The 23,759-nt window shown below is 44.2% G+C and overlaps 1 protein-coding gene across 12 annotated transcripts in view; it reads right to left on the reverse strand.

Annotated features, from left to right (window-relative positions):
• The window catches only part of SRPK2 (SRSF protein kinase 2), a 276,798-nt gene that overhangs the window by 54,307 nt on the left and 198,732 nt on the right, over window positions 1-23,759 (reverse strand). For all 12 annotated transcript variants that reach the window (XM_059725855.1, XM_059725851.1, XM_059725853.1 and 9 more), the window contains one exon: window positions 4,817-4,982. In XM_059725855.1, coding sequence (XP_059581838.1) covers window positions 4,817-4,982 — 166 coding nt within the window. The remainder of the gene's footprint in view (window positions 1-4,816; window positions 4,983-23,759) is intronic.

Raw genomic sequence — 23,759 nt, forward strand, 5'->3', positions numbered from 1 at the left:
ACACTCTCCCCAGAGGGACAGGTTGTCCGGGTCAGTGGCCAGGCACCTCTCCAGCTCCAGAACTTCCTTTTCAAGCTGCTCTCTAGCCTCCTCCCACTGTTGGGTGTGCCCCCCAGGTGTAGCAGTGACAGTACTACCTGATGCGCACCTTCCCACATCCCACCATCTCCAGGCCAATGGAAAGGCCTGCTGCTGCCCTCACCAGCCCAGCCAGAATTCCCAGAAGGAGGCCACAAAGCCTATGTCCTGCGGCAGGCTGTTGCTGAAATGCCAGTAGACTGGCCCTGGATGCCTGGAATGCAGTATGACTCGAGCATACACTAGAATAACTTGTTCTTTGACCACTGAGTGCAGCTCACCTCCTCCCCAATCTGCTGCCCAGTGCAATAGTCTGGGAACTGACCTCACCTGTGAACACTGAGACAAAAGAGGCATTGAGCACTTCAGCTTTTTCTGCATCCTGTCACAAGGTTGCCTCCCCTATTGAGTAAGGGACCCACACTTTCCCTGATCCTCCTCTTGCTACCAACATACATGTAGAAATCCTTCTTGTTACCCTTCACATCCCTTGCTAGCTACAACTCCAATTGTGCTTTGGCCTTCCTGACTTCATCCCTGCATGCCCGAGCAATGATCTTATTCTTCCCTAGTTATTTCTCTAAGGTTCCACTTCTTGTAAGCTTCCTGTTTGTGATTTAGTTTACTGAAGAGTTCCTTTCTAAGCCAAGCTGGTCTTCTGCCATACTTGCTAGTCTTCCTGCACATTGGGATGGTTTGTTTCTGCACTCTCAGTAAGTCTTTTTTAAAGTACAGCCAGGTCTCCTGGACTCTTCTTCCCCTCAGACTGGCTTCCTAAGGGATCCTGCCCATGAGTTCCCTGAGCAAGTCAAAGTCTGCTTTTCTGAAGTCCAGGGTCCTTAGTCTGCTGCTCTCCATCCCTTCTTTCCTCAGGATCCTGAACTCAATCATCTAGTGGTCACTGTTGCCTAAGCTGTCATCCATCACTATATTCCCCACCAATTCTTCCCTGTTTGTGAGCAGCAGGTCAAGAAGAGCATGACCCCTAGTTGGCTGCTCCAGCACTTGCACCAGGAAGTTGCCCCAACACTTTGCAAAACCTTCCTGGATTGCCTGCGCACTGCTGTATTGCCTTTTCAGCAGATATCAGGGTGACTGAAGTCCCCCATGAGACAGCATGTTACAGAGTACCCCATGGCACAAGCTGAAGGTGGGGAGGGGGCCCCAATTGTCTGAGGAGGTGTGGGTGGAGGAGGTGGTGGGCCCAAGCTCTGAGACTGCACATTTCTCTGCAGCCACCTGGGCACAGCTCCAGCTGCTGGGCTGAGTAGCCAGGCTTGCAGAGCTGGAGGAATGGTCTCTGCAGGTGTTGCTGATTTGACTATGTTCCCAAGCCCTTTTCCTTTCCCATCCCCTGTGGAGGAGGACAAGGAGCCCTTGCCTTTTCCCTTCTCCTGTTTGGTTTAGGGAGCCCTGTAGCCCGCTCCAAGAGAGACTGGCTAGCAGAAATCCCCTAGCCCTGCGAGGTCTCCCCCATCTCATTGGCTGGCTTCTAGTTGGATGCTGCCAGCACAGCAGCCCCCTTAGGGGGCTCTTGCCATGCCATGGGAGGTTAGGTGGGAAGAGGTTGGTGGGGTGCAAGAGGGGGAGCTGTGTGCTCTCCCTCTGCCATAATGAAAGTGGATGGCTTGCTGCAGGGAAGTCCAGGGTGCCTCCTCTGGCTGCACTCGGGGGGGGGGGGGGGGGCAGTTTTTAGGGGGGTGCATGTAAGGGGCTGGGAGGTAAACACAAAAAGACACACAAGGATACACAGGAGGGAAAGCATGCTGCTGGTTTCCTCAGACACTCACAAAACACTGGGAGAGGGGGAATGGGGCACAGGACAATAAACACAGGGGTACTGCTGGAGCAGCTAGCAGAACAGTAGGTGGTGGTTTCTGGTGGAGGGGCCCCACTGGCATTGCGGGTTCCCTCTTGCTGTAGGCAGCGAAGCAGCAGGTGGTGGCCCCCAGAAGGGGAGGGAGGGCTGTAGGTACAGGCAAGGTGGTGGTAGTGGTGGGAAGAGCAGGAGCCTGCATTAGCTCATCCGGCTCCTGGTGCTCCCTGACCCTGCAGCTCTAGCAACAGCCAGGGGGAAGTGGTAGTGCCTTCTGGTGGCCACAGGCAGCTGGGCAAGATAGACCTATGGCCTGACCCAATATATGGCAGTTCTTATGTTCTCTGTCCATTGCGAGAAACTGACAATGACCCCCGCATGTGCCACTTAACCCCAGGGACTGCTCAAATCTTATTGAACCAAATAAGAACCAGAAGTTGGGCAGAGCTAGCAGTAAACTGGAAAAATGTGTGCATACTGGGGCAATGAAGGAAGGCAGAATAAAGCCAGAATGGGAAAGTGGGTCACCAACACAAAGAAGAAAAAATCTAGCCCTGAAAAGTGACACAGCTGGAATAATAAGATCTGTTTTGGTAAACTTATCAAATACATACTGACAAATTTGAAATAGTTCAGGGAAAATTAACAAAAATGACTAAAGGGTTTAATTAGTTGGGGGAAGAAAATTACTTCCTGACTGAGAACAGACTTTTACAGTGTCTAGGTGTGAGGTCATGTTTGAAGCCAGAGTAGACAGCCTTAAATCTATTAAGAAGCAAATGCTTTAGGCAACTAAAAAAAACAGTGATAAAAAGCACCGAACAGGGAGTGGGCCTCCCCAAAGCAAATTAAACTAAGTTTGCACATTTTATATCACAAGCCTAGAAGAAAAGAATATGCTTTAGACTCTTCCTGACCGACTTTTGAGCAGTGGATGGGCCATATGGCCTAGTCTGCTTTGTCAGAGTATTAACTTGCATAGAATAACAATACATCTATGCAGTATGTGTGTGCGCGCACACACACACACACACACACACACACACACACACACACACACACACATATATAATATATATATAAAACCCCAAAATACCAAAACCTCAGAGCCTTCAGAAAACCCTAAAAAAAGTAAATAACTACAAGAGAGAAAAGCACAGAAAAGCTATACGGAAATCTGTGCATAAAGAGAAGGTCCACTGCAGCTTACAAAAAAAGTTGAGGCTACACAGCCCATTTATCGTTTCAGTTCTGAACACTTAGTTCTATAGCAGACTGGTTGTATGACTGGTTGTATAAAACGTAGGGGCAGTAATTTCTAAAAGGTGGTCAACATTAGGATCTTCACCATTGTCTCACAAGTGTGACTTTGTAGTGGACTTTCTGGAAAAGCTGAAGAGTACAGTTCATCCTCAGTTAGTGCTGGGGAAAGGGGCATAAGTAACAATTATAATTAGCTAACAAACAATAGAGATAATTCCATAAAACATCTTCCTTAAAAGAACACTACAATCTCATGGTCTGTTACTATCAAGGTTACATGCATAATCTTAACTGTCTCCTTGTCCAATTATTACCTGTCTATTAAATAGACAATCAAACATTATTTAAAACCAAAACAATACATTATATTTTCCCTAGTATTTTAAACACAGAAATACAAAACCACATATAACACTCTAAAAAAGGGAAGTCTAAGTCTGGAAAATTTTCATGCAGAAAGTGAATATACTGCAAAATTGAGAAGGCCCAAAAATAATATGTTCGATTCTGAAAAAAAAAAATGGAACCTATACTACGAAGGCAGCTGGATTCTTGCTGTAATAGAGGTTATTCTATTGGTCCCTATACTTTTATCTACAATATAACCGCTTTCTTCAATACTGCCTTTCCCCAGTCCCTCTTGTGATATGCTGGCGTAACAAATGACCAGGACACAGGACTGGCAACTTTTAGAACAACCACATTTCCTCTTAGAACATCTCTAAACCGTGTTGCCAGTGTGCCCCTGGAAGGATACTTCTGAGCATGCCCTGCTTACCCACTCCCATTCACATGCTTCGTACCCAGAAATACAGTAGTGAAGACATTCTGGGGCATCTTGTTACAGATACTCTCCAGATATCTGCATCTGATGTGCTCAAGAGCAATGGGAAATTATGCCCGCAGAGTGGCTTCACCACTCTGTTTTTGGGTTTGTCATGTAGCAAGTAGGAGCAGACCCACAAAGATAAATAGCTAATATGGTGTAGACACATCATAAGCATCTCTACATCATTTCATTGTAAACTTTCCCATTCCAAGCTCTACCAACCATCCCTGGTTCTCTCCTGAACAAAGAAAAAGGTACAGTCCCATCCGAGCCAAATGCAAATTTTTCTTTCTGTTTTATATGCAGCATTGGTTAAAAGTATAACCTAGACAGGACCTAGACATACGTACAATAAACTCAGTTTTTAAGTTTCAAAGACCAGGGAATCCAAGACTTCCATGGCATCACTAAATCAAACTATGATTATTAAAAGTCAGCCAATTTCAAATGTAATGTTATAAACTTGTAGCAGAATTGGGAACAACAATTCAGAAAAGGCTATTTGCTTTTAGGGATCTTGCAGATTGGCAAGGCTCTTGACCTACTAAAAGCTATCATTAAAGTTCCCATCTCAGAAAGCAAGACAGATTGTTTCAACACAACTTTTTCTTATATTATAGAGAACTCAAAATTATGGTAGTATACAAGCATGAAAAAATAAAGCAACAGGAGTAAATTAAATAAGAATAAATTAAAATTATTAACATTTACACATTTAACTTGGTCATTTTAAAATATATCACTCTTATTAACTAGAATACAGTATGTTATTCCAATCAGTGTTTTGAAGTAGGTTCTTTTTCACAGCAAGTTTAAATCTATTACTGTACCTGCTGAACCAGAAGGAGGAGGAGCACCAGCTTTCTGCCATTCTGTAGCTTCAGCAGCCATTCTACGGACATAGGCATCATCCACACACATCAAGATATTCTCTGGTTTAATATCCGTATGGATGATCTTGCACTTGCTGTGTAGGTAATCCAAACCTTGAAGGACCTGGTTACATAAAATCAGTTGAAAAGTAATTTTGTTAATCTGAATTAAAGAAAACTACTCTTTAAAGTCTAGCTATTCAAATACAAATGCAATAGTACATATTATAGAAAGAACAAGTTTCTGTATCAGCATTTTATAATTTATTACCCTGAACGTTTAAGAAGTTAGAGGAGGGTTGGAGTGCTGTAGTGGTGATGGTCCAGGAGATGTGCCAGAAGCAAGTTTTTTTGGTGATACCTTTTACTGGTCGAACTGTAGTTGGGAGATGCTAGACAAGGCTACAGATACAAAGCAGCCCAGACCTGAAGAAGTTCAACTTCATGCCTGAGAGCTTGTCTAATATCACTCTTAACTTAACTATACAGTTGGTCTAATAAAAGATAACACCAAAAATCCCTTTTTTTCTAGTAAGATGTATTTTGTTTAAAACATTAAATAATCGTGTGTCTTACTTTCAATGTAACCAGGGTGGCATGGTATTTCACCACTTATTTCTGCTACTCAACGAAATAACTTAACAGGCACAATATATTATCAATAGACAACATTCTGCTAGCTCATATTGTATGTGCATACCTGAAGCCTGAACATGTTCTGTGAATACATGTGCTTATGGTATACAATATAAATTCCCACTGTAATTTTTTAAAAGTTCCTCCCTTTTCATCACCAAAGAAAAATGACAGTGCGTGTGATGAACAATAGATATTTGGTTTTCAAACTTCCATTTAAAAAAGTTACTTACCAGTAACTGGAGTTCTTTGAGCTGTATTTTTCCACATTCTCACTTGTGGGTAGGCTCAGCCCCTGAGCCTTTGACAAGAGACTATTTGCCTTGGCAGTACATGTAGACTGTGCTTCAAACCTGCTTCCCCCAAGCCACTCCACTTTCAAGCTCTCCCCCTGAGCCTCACTTTTCTTTCAACTGCAGAGTCCAATATTATATTCAATTTGCATGAAGATGAGGGAGGGCCCTGATGGGCTGTATCATTTTGACAATCCATAACAGAATTCACACAACCTGATATCCAGTCAGACAGCTGCTGGGCTGATATCACTCAGCCTTTATGTCTCACAGAGCCACAGAGATTTCAAGAAGCACTCAATCCTATGCAAGCAATAGGCCAATGCCTACTTAACATCAAACACGTGTACTAAAGACCTAGCTTAGGAGTTCTATGATTTTGGGAAGAAAACTGGCACAAGAGAACTGCTGGCTCAAATGAAACTCAGTAACCCCTTAAGCAAGAATTCTGGGTGGGTACTAAGGACTTGATCCAGTAGATCTCTAATGATGGAAAACACCTTTGACAGATTCTTGAGGAATCTCAGGGCAAGGGGATGCAAGACCATGGGAGGAACATCCACAGGGATTGGTGTGACAAATAGACTCCTTGGGGAACCCCAATAGAGCTCATGGAAAGACCAACACTTTTAAATTATAATAGGCACTGTCAAATGTTTGGAACCAAAGAAAGATGCCTGCAGGTGCACCAACTTGAAAGAATGAATCACTTAGCCGAGTCAGTTCATGTGGTAGAATCCTTTCTACTATAGATTAATCTGTTTCTGAGAATATCCTTGATCTATTGCAAAGATGGCTCCTGTGAGAGCCATCTAGCACCAGGCTGTGAGGTGGAGGAAGTGAAATTTTCTCACATCAAGTGAACAGGTTGACTCAGCAGGGGGTAAGGAGGCAGCATTTAAATCAGGTCAAGCCTCCTCAGGAAAAAGAAGGGACATTAGTTGCTGATTTGAGTTGCAAAGAGGTCTATCCGGCAGACTGAGTTCCTGATTTCTCCTTGTGGCATAGAGATGACTGCTTAGAGATCTGCTATGGCATTATGGACACTCAGCAAGTGCATCATGGAGAGACATATCTGGTGATGTATGAACCAAGCCAAAGTTGAACCACTTCTCTGCTGAGCCAGGGAAACATTACAATTCTATTCTTCTTTTTGCAAACATGGTGAAGGTGCTGTCATCATGGACTGGACTGACAGCCCAGAATGAGATGGGAGAAGGTGACACAGGTCTTCAAAACTGTCCTGAGACACAGGGCATTAATATGAATTTACCCACTGTCCTGGGTCCAAAGGCCCCACATGAACCCTCCATGCCCCGCTCCCGCCCTGTCATTAATGATGTAAACACGGTAGAGAAAGAAGGGCACACATCAAAATAAACACTGCTTGGGTTCTTCCACTACTCAAGGAAGGACAATAGGGGCCTTAAGATCCTTATAGTCATAGTTAGATGGTTTCTTTTTGAAGAGAAGACAGTGTACAGCTAGGCTTACAGGTCCTCAGCTTAAGTCTGGTATGCAATGTGATGAAGGTGCACATGCCTATGTGTCAAAGAATAGTAAGTCATGCCTTTACATCTGCCACAGGACATTCTTAACCAGCAGGATGAGCTCCTTTAGAGCCTAAAGTTGCTCCTGTGGGAGCCAGGCCCTTGCTGACGTGGTGTCTAAAGTACTGCTAATAAAAGTCCAACATTTGCACTGGAGCCACAGTTGACTTTCGGTGGTTGACCCAAAAATCTATGAAATGGAAGTCTGAAAACTGTTTCTCCCTGAAAAAAGGAAACCTATGCCATGGTAGTCTGAAAACTCTCTGACACATGATTTTAATAATCCTTTAATAACCAATCATTCAGGTGTGGGTGAATCCACCAATCATTCAGGTGTGTTCCTCGTTTTCCAAAGTGCAAGGCTGCAACTGAGAGGACCTAGGTGAAGACCATCAGAGCTGTGAGGACTTACCAACTGATGGGGGAAAACCAGATATGCACTGGGGTGTGCAAAGCAGGCAGTATTTTGATTCGGATTCAGATTCGGCCCAATTCAGGGGACAGTGATTCGATTCACTGATTCAGATCACTGTCCTGGTTCGATTTGGCCAAATCTGAAGATTTGATTCCAATTCGGGGAATCAGCGATTCAGCCACAGACACAGTTTTGTATGTTTCTTCTACATACCTTGAGGTACCAGGAGCAGCTCGTGAACACTGAGATGGTAGGGCAGATGGAGCATCCCATGAGAATGGGGAGGGGGGGCGGTGGGGTGTCCCCTGCATGCTCAGTGGCAGCCTCAGAAGTGGGCCAGAAGTACTTCCAGTCCACTTCCAGGTCTGCTGCCGAGTGCATGGGGGACCCCCACCATGTCCCCCCCTCCTCCCCAGCTCAGCAATCAGCCACGGGAGGACCCCGGGTGCCCCCCCAGACCCAGGAGGCACCAGTCACCGAGCCAGGGAGCAAGGGGGTCTCCCATGCTCTCTGGGTGGCGGACCCAGAAGGGACCAGAAGTGCTTCTGGTTCACTTCCAGGTCCACCACCGAGCGCACAGGGTACCCCCCGCACTCCTGTGGGACACTCCATCCGCCCCATCATCTCAGTGTTCACGAGCCATGCCTGGTACCTCGAGGTACATAGAAAAAACATATAAAGCTGTGTCTATGACCGTATCATCAAATCTTTAGGAATCTCTCCAAATCGATTCCGAGGCTTCTGATTTGATTTGGAGAGATTAACGGGTCTCCTGATTCAATTTGGAGATTCGGCCCGATTCAGCAGCTGAATCTCCTCTGAACTGAATCGGTGACCGAAGCTTTGCACATCCCTAATATGCACCACAATCTCTTAGTTCAGGGGTAGGCAACTTTTTCTGGCTGGAGGCTGGAATAACACACTGGATCAGAAGCAAGTGGGTGCATGGGCACTAGGACCCAGCCAGGTCTCATCCCAGCGGCAGGACAGGGAGAGCCCCTGCAACTGGTAACTGAGTAACTGGGTTGGTTCTTGAAAGCACCAAGCCCATAGGGTAGAGTGAGGCTCCCTGGCAGATAGTATGAAAATACCTGTCAACAAGCTGCATGCCAGAATCTCTCACTAAAACTGTGGGGAGATCACAGGTGCCAGTGTCAGGAACACTGAATTTGAATCATACTTGGTATAAGGCTCCAAACACACAGAATCTGGCTCAAAAGAGTCCCAGAAAGTTTTGCACTGGAACAACAGCATATGGTACCAGACCTGGTAGCTGCAGAGCTGAAAGGTCAGCCAAAAGCTGGGGCAGAAGCTCCATACAGGAGATTAATTTGTACTGTTCCTAAGTTAGTGCTCAGTGAGCTCAAGCATCACTGGAGGCCTTAGCAGGTTATGAAGACTCTGGACCCATAAGGCTATACAGCAGGGGTTCTCAACATGGGTGCTTGAGCATCCCGGGGTGCCATGAGACCTTTCCCAGGGAACTGCACTGCCACTGCCAAGTAGAACTGTTGCAGCAACTCTGCTTCCAGGAGACACTGGTTAGAGCTGGCCTGGGAAGCAGCTGCTGTAGGAGGGGACTCTGCTATACCATGGCCTGAAGGGAGGTCCCAGTGGTGTAGCTAAGGGAAATGAGGAGAGCACATGCCTCAAGTGTCTACTTAGAGGGGGAGCCCCAAAGGTCACCTCAGTCAGTTTGTGCCCTGAGCCAGCATATCCCAAACCCGGTGGACACTCTTGTTCCCCCCTAGAGGTCTCCCTGTCACTGACCATCACTGCTGTCTAGAGGAATCTATAGCAAAAGTAAAATATGACTGTAGTAGGGGTCCAAAGAGTGGCCCTCCACACAGGTCAGGGAGGACTAGGGGGCAGCAGGTAGGTCAGGGTTGCAGAATATATGGACAGAGCAAATCAGAGAAGGGGGACATGCCAGGACGAGCTGCACCGCAGCAGGTGGAGGGGACCCATGATGGAGGGGGGGAGTGACAGTGTCCCCAGGTTGAAGAAACACTGACCCAGGATGCAAGCTTTACTCATAATGGCCACTTTTACATGTGTTCCAGGGGCGGTGGGGAGAGGAGGCAGCACTTTAATTAGAGCAGCTCTGAGAGAGCTCTCGGAAAGCTGCTCTAATTAAAGCGCTGCAGCATCTCATGTATCAGTTTCCCTGCACTTAAAAATAGCAGCAGGGGCACTTGCTCATTTGACAAGCTTTAGTTCAAGTGCCCCCGCTGCCATTTTTAAGCACAGAGATGCTGACACATCAGATGCAGGAGGCTGCTGGACCACGGTAATTACCACATTCCAGCAGACTCCATTAATTGAGTCTGCTTCAACGTGCTGTAATTACAGCACATCAGAGCAGCCTCTGCACTTGTGTCTAGGCCCTTTGTCTCAGGGAAGTGGGACAGTATAGACTACTGTAGGTGCCACTTGCACAGGTAGGGTAAAGCAGTACCACTCTAGACTCCAGTGCCAATTTCTCCGGCTGGGAATCAGCCCCTGAACTTCTCCCAGCATCCTGGGTAAGCTGTGCCCTCAGGTGTTAGGCTAGGCTGCCTGGCTGGAAGGTCCAGGTGGCACTTGCCCTGGGAAACAGAGGAGCCCATGTGGGCTCCCCTGGAGCAGTAAACACTGAGGCCATAACACAGCCCCTACTTCCTTGCCTGCCCATCTTTGCAGCTCAGCCATGCCAGCTCCACATCTCTCAAAACCCCCCTAGGACCCGTGAGATCAAATCTATAAGACCCAAGGTAGATCAGGTGAAGTAGATGCCTGCTGCCCTGGGCACCTGCAGCAAGTTAAGAGCTGGGGCTACAAGGAAAATTTATAGGAGTATTATAATTTTCCAGATTCAGAATCTAATTATTGAAGGATTGTCTTGAAGTCATTCCCCACATTGCTGCAGCAGGATGGCAGCAACAAAGAGAACAGTGCAGGAGAAAATCATTTGGAACAAAGTGGAGGGAGGCCCAAACCCAGCCCCCAAAACAAAAAACTGGGTACCCACCAACTCAAAATTAGGGGAAAGAGAGGAAAAGGTAATAAAAACGATTATATATATAAGAAATACATTACAAGGAACAGATGCTAAGCTTCAAGTTAACATTGCAAAGGCAGACCAGCACAGTGCTTTCTCCTAGTCATGTGGGTGAGAGGAAGTGAATGGCAGGAAGTACAGATTGCTTTCCCCTGCTTGTGTGTGGGGGATCATGAGGAGGAGGGGTTGCAGCATACTCAATGGGTACCACCAAGACAAAAGTCTCTGGTAAAAGGCTCAGAGGGTGAGCATGCTTATAAGCAGGGATACAGGTCTTCCGTTTCCCACGGAAAAACAGAGAAAAAGGCTGGATTTCCCCCTTTACCCAAGAAAAATGCAGATTTCTCATTTTAAAGGCAAAATGCACAGATTTTGCAGTTTTGCAAAGAGTTCTCTGCAGGCTGGCAGAGTTCCAGCCTGAAAGGAGAAAGGGAGAGTGGGAGGAGGATGGTCAGGCAAGGAGTGGCCGCTACACAGCCAGGAGAGCAGCTCTTACAGGTAAGTCTGGGGGGAGAGGGTTTGAGGCCCCCATAGAGAGGGAGAGAGTTGGGCAGGGTTGGGACTGGGTCTGCTGCTCATGTGGGTGGTGTGTAGGGCTTGGTGCCCAGGGCTGGAATGGACGGCCGCAGGGCCCAGTGGGGAGCAGGATAGGGCTTCAAGGGGCTTGTCTGGGGGCTGGAGGCAGGCTGGCTCCCTACCACTGTGTACACTCCCAAGAGGGACCATGCCCCCCAGATCTGTGTGCAGGGTAGGGACAGGCTGCCAGCTGTGGGCTCGGGCTCCCTGCCCTGCTGCCCTCTGCCAGGGCCTCTGCAGCCTGGCGGGCAGGACCCAGTGCAGCAGGGCAGAATGGAGCCAGGTAGGGAATCTCCTTGCCACTGTGAGCCCTGTGTTGCCCTGGCAACATGCCCCCTGCCTACTGAGCAGCAGCGGGGGCAGCAGCATGGAGTTGTGCCCCTCACTGCTCTGGGTCAGGCAAGGGGTACATCACAAGGGTAGCACAGAGCTCACAGTGGCAAGGAGCTTTTCTGTGCAGACCCACTCTGCCCTGTAGTGCCAGATCCTGCCCACTGGGCTGCGGAGGCTCCAGGGAGGGCAGCAGGGTGGGAAGCCTGGGTCCAGAGCCCATACCATGCACTGATCTGGGGGGGCACGGGTCCCCCTGCCTTCCCACCCAAACCCACAGCAGGCAGCTTGCACCCCACCCTCCCACGGGCTCCACTCCAGCCATGCTGCCTGCAGAGGAAGGGAGTGAGGCTCCATACTCCACTCTGCTGCAGCAACTGCTGCCTCCCACAGGCAGCAGTCAGGGCTTGGGCACTGCTGTGGGGGGCAGGGGGATGCAGACCCAGGTCTCTGGCCCCATAACCCTGGCAGCTGGGGGCCTCCTCTGGCAGGGCTGAGTGGGACAGGGGGCTCTGGGTGAGGGAGGGTTAGGGGCACCAGCAGGGCTGTGGTTCTGTGGGAGGGAGTGGGGGGCACCAGCAGGGCTGGCAGACTATGGCTTGGGGGCTTAGCTCACAGAACCTAAGTTCTGTGAGCTAAGGGGGCAGAAGGAGCTCTGATTTTCCATGATAAAAACCCAAAATCAAACACCAAAATGTATAGGTATTTACAATTTATTTTATTATAGTGATTGAGGCACTAATAGGCTTCCAAACTGCTTTAAAATTGTAAAATTGTGGCTTTTCATGTTAATTGCAGATCTTGGGTGTTTTAAAAAAAACCCTTGCAAATTCTCTGATAAACAGAATTTCCAATTTTTATCAGAGAAAACCAGGATCCCTACTTATACATGAGAATTTCTATGTAGACTATTATCTGAAGGAAAGCCTTCGCATTTGCAGATTATTTAGGCCAGGAAAATATTATTTATTAAATAAAGGAAGCATCTCCAAGTTAGCACTCAGACAGCTATATAACCATCTAAATATTAGTACTTGTAACACTTCATTGCTCTTTTACATAGCTGTCTATCAGATCTTAAATCACTTTATAATTACAAATAAGTAGGCCTTACAACACCTTTACAGACAGAAAAGCTACATTATGTCACTCAAGAAGCCTATAACAGTGCAGGGAACAGAACAGCAACCACCTGTGCTTTAGTTATAAGAACTCCTGATTCCTCTAATGCAGCCGTTTTCAACCTTTTTAGACTCAAAGCGTCCCTGGACAGACTTGAGACACTGCTTAGAAAATGCCAGGTCTTAGTTCTCTCTATTTTTTGACTACAGAAAAAAATATAGAGCACTTCTTTTGTTGCAAAGAACTCAAAAAGATCACAATTCAGAATGTTTTTACCTCTATGAATTCCTATGTGAAAGCTCTGGGTTTATCCTGTGAATCACATATGCACACCAAACAGTGCCAATATTATGCAACAACCCACAACACCCTTGCAAGGATCTCAGGGTACATCAGAGTGCCAGGGCACCATTATTAAGAATCACTTAAAACACTAAAAAGCATATTCTTAATCCAGTTCATCTCATAACAATTCAAAGTACAAGCACTTTGATAAATATTAAAAGAAAAATATGTGGGCCCATACCAAAATTCTAATAATAAAATCCAAAACATCATGCACAATGTTTGTAAATGAACTGACCTTTTTATATTAATAAGCACACAACTGACTAATTTGCACATAATCTGAAAGTTGGAAATGCAAATTTGGCCTATTAAGTCTCAAGTTTTATTTGGCTATTTAAGCAAACCTACTGAAAGCACAGAATTTAAGCTATGGACACACCTTACATTTGTAGCAATGTTAGATGTATGTCCTTGTGGCACTACCAAAAAGGAAGCGTGCAGATGTTCTTGTCATCTGTAGCACTACAAAAATGGCAGATCTGTCACAAAACAGGAACTTCTCTGTAGTGCTACATTTTGTAGCATCACATCTGTCCAGTCACACGTAGCATTACAGGGAGTCTCTCAGACACCTAGCATCCCACAGTGCCCTGTTCTACCTCCCCCCACTTTCTGAAGGGGAGGGAGGGAGAGCGGCTGGCTCCTGACAGCCTCTCCAGTTGTGGCAAACTATCACAGTCACGATCAACATTACAGGCATTTTTAAGATCCATAATAAACAATGGTACTGCTATTAGAATTTACAGCTTACAAAGAATTTCTGAACTATTTCAAAATTTGGATTGGATAGGTATAATATAAACTTGGGAGGTAAGATGCTGTGCTAAATTTGGAGAACAAAGGTACCAAATTCTTTATCAAACTGTGAGAAAAGAAAAATAGCCAGAATACCCAGAACTTTTGATTACCCATTTTCTGGGAAAGAAAAAACTGAAATGGACAACAAAGCAGTATTTTTCTGGGCATCAAAAAAAATTAAGATAGGCGATATACTGTTAATGGTTCAACAGACACATTTTAAAGGAAATCTCAGTTGTAGTATGCTTTCTCCCTTGGAAAGATCACCTGTATCACAGTCTGACTGCCCACATCAAAAAACTCTCTCTCACTGACAGCTGACCTTTCCTTCATCCAGGAGGCAAAGACTGCACACCATTATGCTTCTCAGAATATATTACTATTATATTCTGTTTAAAGTAAAAGTATTTTCATAGAATACAAGATATAAATTTGGATAACTTCAATGTCAGTGCATATTCCCTTTAAGATAGGACAATGTTTTATATTTTACTAACCAAAAGACAGACTCCATTAGTCAATAAAACTTGACACTTCCAGTCAACCCCAGTAGGCCAACATTATTTTTACTGTGACAATGGAGCATCTTACCTCCCATTTTTCTATTCTGTAGAAACAGCTCTTATATGACATTTTATACAAACCTGCCCTGAGGGAAATATAACAGACGAAATGCTGCTTGACACTGAACTGAAATCTCTGGTTAACTAACTCAATCAACCAGTTAAAGATTAAAAGTAGAATTTAGTCACTGGGTAAGATTAGCTAGATTTTCAAACTCTGTTCTAGGGGTGACCATGTATTTTGGAAATCATATGCTTAAAAGGTTTTAGAAATTTTGGAATCTCCATCCTTGGCAGTTTTCAAGAGGAGGTTAGATAGACACTTGGCTGGGAAGGTATAGATCGGGTGATCCTACTTTCAACAGGGGAGGGAATTAGATGACCTTGCGAGGTCCTGTCCAGCCCTACTTGCCTAGGATCCCATGATACCCAAATTATAGCAAACACTAGGATTGGTTTTCTATAAAAATATTTTTCTTGTAAAAACAGTGATTCATGACAAAATTAATCCAGCATATCTATTTTAGTATCAAGTATACTCACATACCAAGTATAATTTTTTCCAGTATATTTATTTTACAAGTTTTGTCTAAGCTAACATACAGGAGAGACAATGAAGGTCTGTTTATTTTCAAAGAGATAAGCCACAAATCAGTTCCATTCAGCTTGGCCACTCATACTGACAGTCAACCAATTCCATCCAATTCATCTACATCCTAAATCCTCCATTTTCTGTAACTTGCTTTCCTTTTTAATAAAAGTGTGTGGACTTTCTCCTCCCTTACCTTTGCGCTCTCACTCTCGCTCTCTCCATCCATCCCTCCCTCCCTCCATCCACTTTTCGGCGTTGTTAGTTTTATATGTATTTCTTTATTTTGTTAGTGGTTTGGGCTTTTATAGCTTTTTTTACCCTCATACTTAGCCACATATTTTAAAATCTATGGCTTTGTCCCCTTTTCAGACAAAGTCCAGATTTTACGACTAACCATTAGTCTCAAAAGCTAAGTAACTTAACTTCAACTTTCAAAAACAGTCTTTTAATAGTCAGTTACTCTTAAAAATCACTTCATTCAAATATTGCCTATCCATGTTAACAGAATTGTTCAAATATCCCTAGACAGTCTACCAAGAAAATAAAGATTTAGCAAATATCAAACATAAAAGACCAGAAGGAAATTACAGTAGGAATACATATGTGCTGATCTATACCTGTCTGGGATTATAAACGGATACCCCAGTGCCAGTTCAAGACAATTTACAGAAAATTGATACAATGTAAACAATTAGCAGGAATCCTACATGTTCTATGTTAAGTCTGTCACCACTGGAAATATCTTGCAGTCGATGATGACTGTCCTCCATGACTGTCTTATCTGTGGGTCGGAAGATAGCTGACACAAAGCCAATCTGGGATCGGTATGTGGTTCTGGATTCTTGCTTTAGTCTGCAACACACTGTTTATGCTGCTCCTGCTTCTCCATCTCCTATTGCTGTCATGAGGTTTCAAAGTAATGAGATAATTGCAGCATACTCTTCCGCCATTTGAGGCAGTCTTGGGCAACAGTCTCCCACAAATTTTGTCAACGTTGCATTTTAAAATTGGCCTTGAACCACTTTCTCTGTCCTCCTCTTGAGCGCACCCCTTGACTGAACTGGGAGAATAAAACTTGCTTTGGGAGTCTGGAGTCAGACATCCAGATGATGTGGCCAGCCCTGCAAAGTTGATGTCGGATGACAATTGGCTCGATGCTCATGGTGTATGCTTGTGAGAGGATGCTAATGTTGGCGTGCCTATTTTCCCACTGGATTCAAAGGATTTTCTGCGGGCAGTATTGATGGTACTTCTCCAGTGCCTTGAGGTGTCTCCTGTATGTTGTCAACATCTCAGCTCCATACAGTCAGGTAGAGATCAAAATTGCTTGATAAACCATGAGCTTGGTTTAGAGCAGGGGTGGGCAAAATGCAGCCCGCCAGGCCATTCCATCTGGCCTGCGGGGCCCCTAAAAAATTTAGAAAATTAATATCTATCTGCCCCTGGGTGCCTGTCATGTGGCCCTCAATGTCTTGCCAAAACTCAGTACGTGAAATAATTGCCCACCCCTGGTTTAGAATCTGATGTTGCGATCTTCGAACACCCATTTCCTCAGGTAACCAAAAGCAGCACTGGCACACTGAAGAGTTGCTGTATTTCTTCGTCGATGTCAGTTTGCAAGAGATGCCTTCTGAGGTAAGGGATATACTCAACATTCTTCAGAGTCTCAGCACAGATCTGAATTACCAGAGCTGGGGACTGCTCATTAAGAACTTGTTGATGGAGGGCCTTAGTCTTCTGAATGTTAAGCGTGAGTTCCATTTTCTTGTATGCCTCAGTAAGGGCTTCAACAATTGCCTGAAAATCTGCTTCTCAATGAGCACAGACTACAGCAGGGGTGGGCAAAATATGGCCCATTGGCCAGATCTGGCCTGACAAGCACTTTCATCCGGCCCACAGTAACCACCAACGAATTGTGCCCCACCCAGCCCTTCTGCCCATGAGGTGCCTCCACTACACACACACACACACACACACACCCACCCCACCCCCACAATATACAAAACTAAGAATTTATCTTTGAGTTATCATGCAATCACCTCTATATACACTATGCAAACACAACTAATTTTTTTTGTAATAAAATTAAAATACATTATAGTAGGTGTTTGACTTCTAGTGTATGATTTGGTTTTTTCTGGTTCTAAGATAGCAACCCCCTCCCCCCAAAGGAGTACTTCTGGGGGGCAAGGTGAGGGACTTCTGGTGGCAAAGGCCAGGGCTTACGGGTGGGACTTCTGGTCCCAACAGATCACCAAAACTTTTTAAGTGACCCTCAACCCAAAATAATTGCCTGCCTACAGCATCATCAGCGTAGTAGAGCTCAATGATTGAGGTCAGGGTGGTCTTGGTTTTAGCTTAGAGTCAGCTGAGGTTGAACAGCTTACCATCCATTCAGTAGTTTACCCCCTCTAACTGGAAGCTTGTTGGTGGTCAAATGTAGCACTACAGTAAAGAATATCGAGAAGTGTTGGACTGATGATGCAGCCTTGCTTAATTCCTGTCTTAACCTCAAAAGGATCTGTGATAGATCCATTACTGAGAACCACTGCTCACATACCATCATGGAGCAGGCAGAGAATAATGGCAAATCTTTGTGGGCATCCATGCCTCAGAAGGAATCTCCACATCACTTCTTGGTTGACAGAGTTGAAGACTTTTGTGAGGCCAAAGAAGACCATATAGAGAGGTTTCTGTTGTTCCTGGCATTTTTCCTTCAGCTGGCAAGTAGTGAAGTTCATGTTGGTTGTGCTTCTTGATGCCCTAAACCCACTTTGAAATACTGAGAAAAGCTCTTCAGCAAGTGGAAGGAGGCAGTTCGGGGGGGTTCTCACAATGATCTTTCCTGTGGTGGACAGCACAGCAGTCCCTCTTAATTTCTACAGTTGGACCTGTCCCCTTTCTTGAAGATCATCACAGAAATGGTGTCCCTGAGGTCATCTGGGATTTCCTCATCATTACAGATCTTTAAGATGAGGGCATGGAGCTGTGCTGAAAATCCTACTTGATGATTTTGGCAGAGATTCCATCTGCTTCACATGCCTTGTCTTTCTTCATCTACTTGATGGCTTTCCTCGTTAAGGGTTGGAGGGATTTCAAGACAGTTTCTGACTGGGTGTTGTGGGATGGAATTGAGAACACTCTCAACAACCAAGTCTTGATTGAAAAGGTCCTCAAAATGCTTCTTCCAATGGGTGCTGACAGCTTCTCTTTCCTCGATCAGGTCTCCTCCATCCCTAGGTCTCAAGGGGGTTGGCCCATGAATGCTCAGACCTTAAGTGGCTTTGATGGCACTGAAGAAACCATGCATATCATGAATGTCAGTGAGATCCTAAGTCTCATTCTCCTGGTCTTCCCACCATGTGTTCTTCATATCACAGCTCCTTCTTTGGACCTCTTTTGCTTGGAACTAGTGTAGTTCTGCAAGCACTAAAGGCCTTGCACTTGTGGTCCATCAACTCTTGGATCTCCCAGTCACTCTCATCAAACCAGTCTTGGTTTTTCCTGGTAGAGAATCCAAGTGTCGCTTCACAGGCACTGATGACAGTGGACTTGAAAGCACCCCAAGCACTGCAGACTTTTTCCCATTGTTGACTGGAATTTGCCAGTTTTTCATTGAGCTGCTGGTAGAAGAGGTCTCACTTGATTAGTTCTTTAAGTCCTTCAACATTGACCTTCCATCGGCATTGCTTCTACTACAGCCATTGTTTCAGATCCAGTTTGAGTGACATAACCAAACAGATGAATTAATGACTGTTCCAGCAATTGTCAGCTTCTAGCTGATGCTCAAGTGATGCAGACATCTTTGCAATCCCAGGCACAAATGATGATGTAGTTATTCAAGGGCCAACACTTAGATCATGGGTGTTGCCATTATGTCTTGTGCCCGTTTTTCTGGTGGAACAGGGTGCTGGTGATGGTAAGTCCATGTTCTACACATTTGTTTAAGAGGAGGATGCAATTGGAGTTAACCTTTACCACTCCTTCCTTGATGGCGGTTCTGTCCCAGAGGTTTGAGTCCCTTGAAACTCTGGCATTGAAATCACCAAGCAGAAGAAGCTGATCTCCCTCCAGAACATCAGAAAGGACTTGGTCAAGGTTGGCATAAAATTTCTCCTTGGATTCACTGTCACTGATGACAGTGGCATATTGACTCCCTGACAATTTGAGGAGAGCCACAAGGTGCTCATTAATTTTGATAGGGAACTCACTGAATTGGTTTGAGTTCATTATTAGCAGCAAAGCCAACTCTATAAAGTCTGTATTCTTCTTTCTGCTTACCCTTCCAGAAGAGAGTATTGCTGCCTCCTTGCTCTTTGGCGTGCCAATCTCTCACTCGCCAGGTCTTGCTCAGTGCAGTGATATCAATGCTGCATCGCCTAAGTTCTTGAGCCACAACTGCAGTGTGGCACTCTGAGTGTTCATTATTAGGATTGCCCATGAGGGACCTGATGTTCCAGGTCCCAAAACTGATTGTATATCTTTGTTGATTTTGACTACATTAAAGATGATCCCACTGCACGCAGTTATCCATTCAGGAAAAAGCTAGAAGGACTGTGTTTAGGGCACTTTTTCTAGCTCTTTTTTAGTCTTCACTAAAGATTGTCTTGTGAAGCCTACACCCTAAAAAAGATTCAAGGACTACATTCCAAAGAAAACGGACCATTATATCAATCGCATAATATTTGTTATTATGGACTGAATTATGTATATTAGATGGTAGAGATGACCACTGAAACTCAACTGAAGAATCTTTAGAATAAACTTAAGTGATCCAAATGAAAAGAAATTAGACCCAAAACCAAGGAAAGAAAAAAATTGCAATATTATCTGAAATAACTGCTGTAAGAGTGAACAATATTAATTATACAGTGAAGAATAACTGAATCCCTATGAAGACCATTCTTTTCACATTAAAAAAGAACTACTGATTACCTTAACTCTTAAAGTATTTTTACTCCTGGGTATTAGCTTCTTAATGTGACACAAAAGGAACACTTAATGATTTTTTGCCCCAAAGAACAGCAGTAGTGACATTGGGAAAAAACCATCATCAAAGTCAATCACCAAAACAGTGCTGAAGAAGCAGCTTGTAAGATAGAAAAAACAAGATCTATTACAATTTGTAGCAACAACAAAAAATCATCACCATCATCATCATCTGGTTTCCTAAAGGGGGTGATGGGATATGTGAGAATTGCAAACAATAACATCTTCATAGAATAAGAATTACTGGTAAGTAATTTTCCCTTCTCTAAAGATGCCATTTGTGAAAGAATCTCGCACCTAGATTATAAACCTAAGTGTTGTGAGCTCTCTAGGACAAGTATAATTTATTATCATTGACAAAGTGTGAACCTAATCTTTGGAGAAGAGACGACTGAGACAGAATTTAATAGCAGCCTTCAACTATCTGAAGAGTGGTTCCAAAGACAATGGAGCTAGACTATTCTCAGCAGTGGCAAATAACAAAAGAAGAAACAATGGCTTCAAGTTGCAGCAATGGAAGTTTAGATTAGATATTAGGAAAAACCTTTGCACTGAAAAGTTAGTAAAACACTGGAACAGGTTACCCATACAGGTTATGGAATCTTCACCCCTGGAGGTTTTTAAGACCCAGCTAGATAAAGCATTGGCTGGGATGATATAGTTGGAGATGGTCCTCCTTTGAGTAGAGGGTTAAACTAGATGACCTCCTAAGGTCCCTTCCAGCTTTAATTTTCTATGATTCTAAGGTTGAACACCAATGCTCTAGGGCAGGGGATGTCAACTGGGGGTATGCATACCCCTGAGGGTACTTTGAAGGTCGCAGGGGTTACATGGGGGTGGGCGGGGACGGAGCACCACCACACCCTGCCTCAGAGGAGCAGGGCCGCACAGATGCCATGCTGCTGCCACTCACCACCTCCACTCTCCCCACCCCTGCTCTGCATCCGGCCGCTCACCACCCGCTCCTCCCCTGCTCCATGTCTGGCCACTTGCCACCCCCCCATACACTTATTAAAAAAGGTTGAAAACCCCTGCTCTAGGGAATGGGAAAAATCTTGGTTGCCCAGCGTGGAAGAACCGCAGAACTGAGACACCAATGCAAAAATACTTGTGAAAGACTGAATTTAAAAATAACAGTTTATGCATAACCCCTATGTAAGCTACAGACGCATATAACAGTGGCTGACACCTTGCCATGAACCTCCCAGTCCCCAAGAGGAGTCAAGTAGTCACTGTTTTATGTGCCTTCTCCAGACCAAGGTGAGACTAATTTGGGGAGGTTGTGTGTAGCAGGGAAGAGGGAATAGCTGCAGGCTGTAATGCCTCACTTGCCAAAATTTCTACCACTGAAAATTTCCCAGAAATTTGCACTGCTAGAAATAAACAGCTGTCCACAACCTTGGTTCAAAAGGGTATTGAATCAACTCTTGGAAGAAAGGTCCATCAGTAGGTATCGAACATGGTAGACATGAGTGTAGCCTCTGAATCAAACTTCCTAAAACTAAGAATGGTCTTTATTAATTTGTTTAGTATTCCACTAAGACCACATAGGTCAGATGTTATTGCCTGCTTCCTCCATGATGCAGACCAGTACACCTGAATGTGCATGGAGAATAGCTAACCTGTCAAAGAAGGATTTTTTTTTTTTTTGGCATACATATTGCTTTGTCTCAAGAGTCCTCTGGGCCATTTGCAAAGCTCCCAACCCTGCTCTATGCAAGGAAGAATTTTTCAGTGTAGTAAATGACGACTTTGAACTGGAGACTTCACCAGGATCAAAGCTCAGGGCTCTAAAGCACAGCAGTATGCAAGATGACATATCTTTCTCTTCGAAGCATTGTAACATATGGGAAAGGAAAATCCTATCATATCCCTAATCTCGCTCTGAGAAAAACTAATGACCAAAAAGATTTATTCAGTGTTAAAGGAACCCAAAAGTTGCTCTGTGATTAAGTAGAAGCCATTAGCACCTGAACAGTTTCAAACACTGCAGCAAAGATCTGTTAAGGCATCCTAAAGCTAAGAAAACCTGAACCCCTTGGAATCAAAAGAAGCCAAAGTCTCAGAGAAAGTAAGGCCTCAGAGGCCAAAGTTCCAAAGATGTTGACCAAAAAGCCAAAGCTCAAAAATCAAGCTGAGAAGAACAAAACCAATGGTACAAAGTTTAGCACCAGATTGATGCCCCTGGATCCTCAGAGGCATAAAACAGTTATCAGACTGGAAGGCAAGGAAACAGAGGTAGAATAACATCAGAAGAGAAATGGCTCACATAAAGAGTTCCTTTGCTAACCAGCATCAGAAAACTAACTAGAACTTACAAGGGACAGCAAATGGAAGTTCAGAGGCACATGACCTCTGAAAAGGAAGAAAGTGGCTGATGCCTCTGGCCATTATTTCTGCCCTTAGAGGCAAGTAACTTGGATGGTTTGGGGAGTCCTACAAGAGATGAATTAAGGCGTTAAGTTCAACTAAGGAGAAACCTACACAGGTGATCCATTTAGAGAAAGTACTTTTACACAGTCTTAAAACTCCTCTCTCTTGCAAACAATTTCTCTGTCTTTTATCCTTGATTCCTTTTCTTCCACATACATTGTACAATTCAGCTATGCTAATATTTTTTGTGTTTAAAGTCCTTTATATGTTCAGTGCTCATTTTGATTGAAATAGTATGCATCATTCCCTTATTTAAATCATGTCAAGTAATAAAAAGAACTGTGCTGTTTGAATTACTGATTTTCATTTATTTCAGGAATCTGTGTAGAATAAATATTGCAAGACAGATTTAAAAAGGAGCACTCTCCACCTAACCATACTTAGCCTCTCTTTAGTACAATACATTTGGCTCCGATTCTATAATTTACTCCAAGGGTTGGTCTACAAGACACATTGTAGTACTGTGTGGAGATACCCGAGCCAGCTCTAAATGAAGGAGCAGACATACCAGATTCAGCAGAGCCTCATTACTACAGCACTTCACCCTGGACATTTTAACCTGATGACCAGGTAGAGGATTGCCCTAAAACAGTTATATTGCTTTGTATAACCATGCTAGCTGGTATCCTGCAAGCACAAATTTTCACCTGTATGCAAAAAGCTGCATGATTTTGTTTGATAGAATCTATTTAATTAAAAAAAGTTGACTCTTCATTTTAGATATGGAAAGAAATTTGAGAGAGAAACTTGCAGACGTGAAAAATGGCATGCTGCCACATATTCTGCTCATTCTTTGAAATCAGCAAGATATTGCAGATTGTTCATTGATCTTGAAAGAATTTTATATCCAAAAGAAGACACAGCATTTCTTTGATTTCTCCTGCATGAGCACCTCCCAGGTAATTTGCCTTGTACTGCACAATGAAGGAATGCACTTTTCTAACATCCAGTGGCAGGATTTTCAGACATTCCTAATCACATTTGGCCTCATGTTTCGAAATCACTTGCAACATTGGAAAATCCCATCCTAGGATTTTAAGCATGCACCTTAGAATTTTTTTTCAGAAAGGTATGAAGTTATTACAACCATTCTATAAACAAAACTTGTAATATTACCGTCTACTGTTACTGTAACATACTTTCCCAGGGTGACTCAGTATAAAAGAAGAAATACTAATCCAGTCATTAACTAAAAAAAAAAAACAAATTTATTTTC

Source organism: Alligator mississippiensis, chromosome 4, assembly GCF_030867095.1.
Source record: "Alligator mississippiensis isolate rAllMis1 chromosome 4, rAllMis1, whole genome shotgun sequence".
NCBI classification, from domain to species: Eukaryota; Metazoa; Chordata; order Crocodylia; family Alligatoridae; genus Alligator; species Alligator mississippiensis.